The following is a 3,415-nucleotide window of genomic DNA, read 5'->3' as shown; positions in this document are numbered from 1 at the left end:
TCTGTTTTTAAAGGAAAGAATTAAGGGCCACTCGTCCGCCGTTTGTCTTTCTGTCTATGCCGCATAGAGAAATGGCTTTGTATAAATAGAGGGACCGAAGAGGAAGCACGCCGGAAGGGCCAGAAAAGGAAGAAAGAAAAGAAAAACAAAACCCCAAACAAGCAAGCAAAAAAGAGGCTCTGTCTAGCAAAGGTCTCTCTGCGTTCCTCGCAAAAGCAAAATGGAGAGCCCGGAGATTCTCCTACCTTCGCCAATTAACAATTGGAAATCCTAGCGGTGAAGTTCTCGACACCGGCCAAGGCTGCGCCGGGGTGCAGAGCGCCCAAGGAGGCGGCCGCGACCGCCGCGACCGCCGCCGCAGCAGCAGCGGGCGGCGGCGGCGAAGGCAGCGAAGGCGCAGAGGCCGCCAAGGATCTCGCCAGCGCCGGCAGCACGGCGGCCGGCTGGGAGGCGCAGCCGCCGCCCGCCGCGGGGCTCAGCCTGCCCCCGATGAGGCTCTCGATGGAGAAGGGGGACCTGGCCAAGGCCGAGCCGGATTTGGCGGCGGCGGCGCGCAAGGAGGCCGCCAGCGACGGGCTGAGCTGGGCCGCCGCCGGGTAGCTGAAGCTCGTAGTCCCGGCCAGCTCCGCCCCAGCCGGCGCCGGCGGGAGGGAAGGCGGCCCGGCGGCGGGCGGCAGGACGGGCGCGGCGGGCGGCGGCCTGGCCGGGGGCTGGAAGGCGAAGAGCGCCGCGGGCGGGTGGCGGGGCTGCAGCGGGAGGCCGTAGCCGCAGCCGCAGGGCCCGCAGGCGTAGGGCGGCGGGGCCGGCGGCGGCGGCGGCGCGGGCTGGGGCGGGCGCGCCGCGTGCAGGAAGGCGGCGGCGGCGGCGGGCTCGAGGCCGCGCAGGAGGAGGTCGGGCGCGGGCAGCGGCTGCCGCTTGAAGCGCTTCCTGCGCCGCAGGAAGGAGCCGTTGTCGAACATGTCGGCCGACTCCGGGTCCAGCGTCCAGTAGTTGCCCTTGCCCGGGTTGCCCGGCTCGCGCGGGACCTTGACGAAGCAGTCGTTGAGCGACAGGTTGTGGCGGATGGAGTTCTGCCAGGCCGGGAACTTCTCCCGGTAGTAGGGGAAGCGCGCGCTGATGAACTCGCAGATCTCGCTCAGCGTCAGCCGCTTCTTGGCGCTCTGCAGGATGGCCATGGTGATGAGCGCGATGTACGAGTAGGGCGGCTTCACCGGGCTGCCCTTGCCGGCCCCGCCGGGCGCCCTGGAAGGGCCCTGCTGCGGCGAGGGCGACGGCGGCGGCGACGGGGAGGAGGCGGGCGAGCCGGAGCCGCAGCCGCAGCCGGAGCCGCAGCCGCAGCCGGAGCCGGGGGAGCCCGCTGGCGCGCGCGCCCGGGGCGACCTGGCCAGCGCGGTCGCCTCCCCGTCCTCGTCCGCGTCCGCGTCGTCGTCCTCGCCGACCTCCGCGTCCCCCTCGCCCACCACGTCGATGTCCGCCTCTTCGGCCAGCACCGAGGCGGCATCGGACATCTCCGAGCTCAGAGTCATCGCTTGGCGCAGCCGGGCCTCACGGCAGGAGGGGCGGCGGCGGCGCGGGGCGGCGGCGGCGGGGCGCCGGGGCGGGCAGCCAAGCGGGGCGCACACGCGCGGCTCCCCCCGCCCCCCGGGGCAGGAGCGCGCCCGAGGCTGCCGTCGAGCCGAGCCTCTCCCGCCGGGCCGAGGGCTGCTCTGCCCCGGCCGCTCTCCTCGGGCGCGCCCGGAGAAGTCGCGCGCGCTCTCTGCCGCTGCCCTCAGACATGAATGGGGCGGGGGGGGGAGCGCGCGACTACTTACTTACTGGGGAGGGGGTGAGAGGAGGAGGAAGGGGCGGCGGCGGCCGCAGCGACGTCCCGAGCAAGAGCTCGGCAAGGCTGGGTCGGAGTCCACAGGGGGCGGCCTTTGCTCCTTCTGCCCTCCCGCCCGCCGAACTGGGGGCTGTCACGTGGCTCCCGACGTCAGAGCCGCAACAGGGAAAGGGCAGTCCTGGAATAGGGGAGGGGGGGAGAGAGAGAGAGAGAGAGAGGCGGTATGGAGTGGTGGGGAATTCGCACGGTAGGCTGGTGGGGGCGGGGAAGAAGGTAAAATAAATAAATAAGCCCCCCATCCCGGGCCTTGAATAGCCCCATTGTTGAGCGTTAGGGTGGCCGAGGGAGCTGGGACAAGTAGTTCTCCTCTTGGCTCCCTCCACTCTCCACTTACCCCCCCCCCCGCCCTAGAGGTGGCCAGTGTGATCCTCCTTCCCAGCCCGCCCACTTCAGCCTCCCCAACCCTCCTCTTGCTTGGATTGTGGGGTGTGTATTTAGAGAGAGAGAGAGAGAGAGAGATCGTTGGAAAACACATTTGGAAGTAAAATCCGTCACTGCCCCCGGCCCTCAGCGATTTTCCAAGGGAAAAGCGCCCGATGTGTCTGTGTGGTAACAGGTCTCCAGCCTTGCCAAGCATAACAGAGTGAGGAAGAAAAGGAAAGTGGCGGGGGGAGTCGACATCCAAAACCGGTCATTGCAAGAGTGTTTCCTTGTCAAGGGAGGCTGAGCCGGCACCAGATGGTTAACATTGATTAAAGGGGTGGGAGATTTCAGCTAAAATAGGGAAGAAACCCCTGGAAAACTTGAGCAAATCATATCTGCTCATTCGTTTTAATGGGATGGCCCAAGCCATTTTCATGTCAATAAAGTGAGTTCAGCGTGCTGGGAGGAAATGCTCCTGATAAAGCGGACAAATAACATTTGGGTAAGATTTTAATTCTGTAACAAATTCCATGGGGGGGGGGAGACTGATAGGAACACAAAATAATTTTAACGTTTCCCAACACTCCCCCTAGGTGAGTTTGTTGCATGTGTGTCGGGATGGTGGTGGTGGAGGTATCTTTCTATAAAATTCTTCTCCAGGCAGGAACTTATTCAAGTTCTGTCCTCCACTAAGGTAGCCGAAGGGGACGATCAAGGGAAAGTTATCTTGGGCAACTAACAGCTGCCATTGGTGTCAATGGCGTTTGTGCGTGAGAATTTTCCGAAGGATGGTGGTGTTCTAAAACAATGTAGTTGAGATTAAAAATGCATTATTTCACTATACAAAAAGACGATAGATTTAAAGAAAGATTCCTCATCCCAGTTTTTGTTTGGTTGTTTAAATGAACTGAAATTGGAACCCTGGGTAGAGATGAAATGAGTGTGTGTGTGTGTGTGTGGGGGGGGTTATTTCCTTTAAAAAACAACCCCACCCCTCACCCCGAAAGCTGAAAGCCAAATAATTCAATAGAAAGATTCCAAAACTTGAGATGAAAACCCGGGTCCTAATGGTGCGATCCTATGCATGTCTACTCAGAAGTAGATCCCATTGAGTTAAATGGGTCTTACTCCCGGGTAAGTGAATATAGGATTGCAGCCTTTTCTTAGAAA

General features: G+C 62.1%; 1 protein-coding gene across 1 annotated transcript; it reads right to left on the bottom strand.

The window, feature by feature from the left end:
• Positions 1-254: 254 nt before the first annotated feature.
• Positions 255-1,551, bottom strand: FOXD1 (forkhead box D1). The gene has a single exon (XM_084832071.1). The coding sequence runs from the start codon at positions 1,524-1,526 to the stop codon at positions 255-257; it is 1,272 nt and encodes a 423-aa protein (XP_084688197.1). The 5' UTR covers positions 1,527-1,551.
• Positions 1,552-3,415: the final 1,864 nt, after the last annotated feature.

The sequence above is a fragment of the Heloderma suspectum genome, chromosome 2, assembly GCF_057233095.1.
Source record: "Heloderma suspectum isolate Gila_16-S chromosome 2, 16-S_ref, whole genome shotgun sequence".
Lineage (NCBI taxonomy): Eukaryota > Metazoa > Chordata > Lepidosauria > Squamata > Helodermatidae > Heloderma > Heloderma suspectum.
Note: the sequence above shows the minus strand (reverse complement) of the source record. Positions and strands in the feature narration are given on the sequence as shown.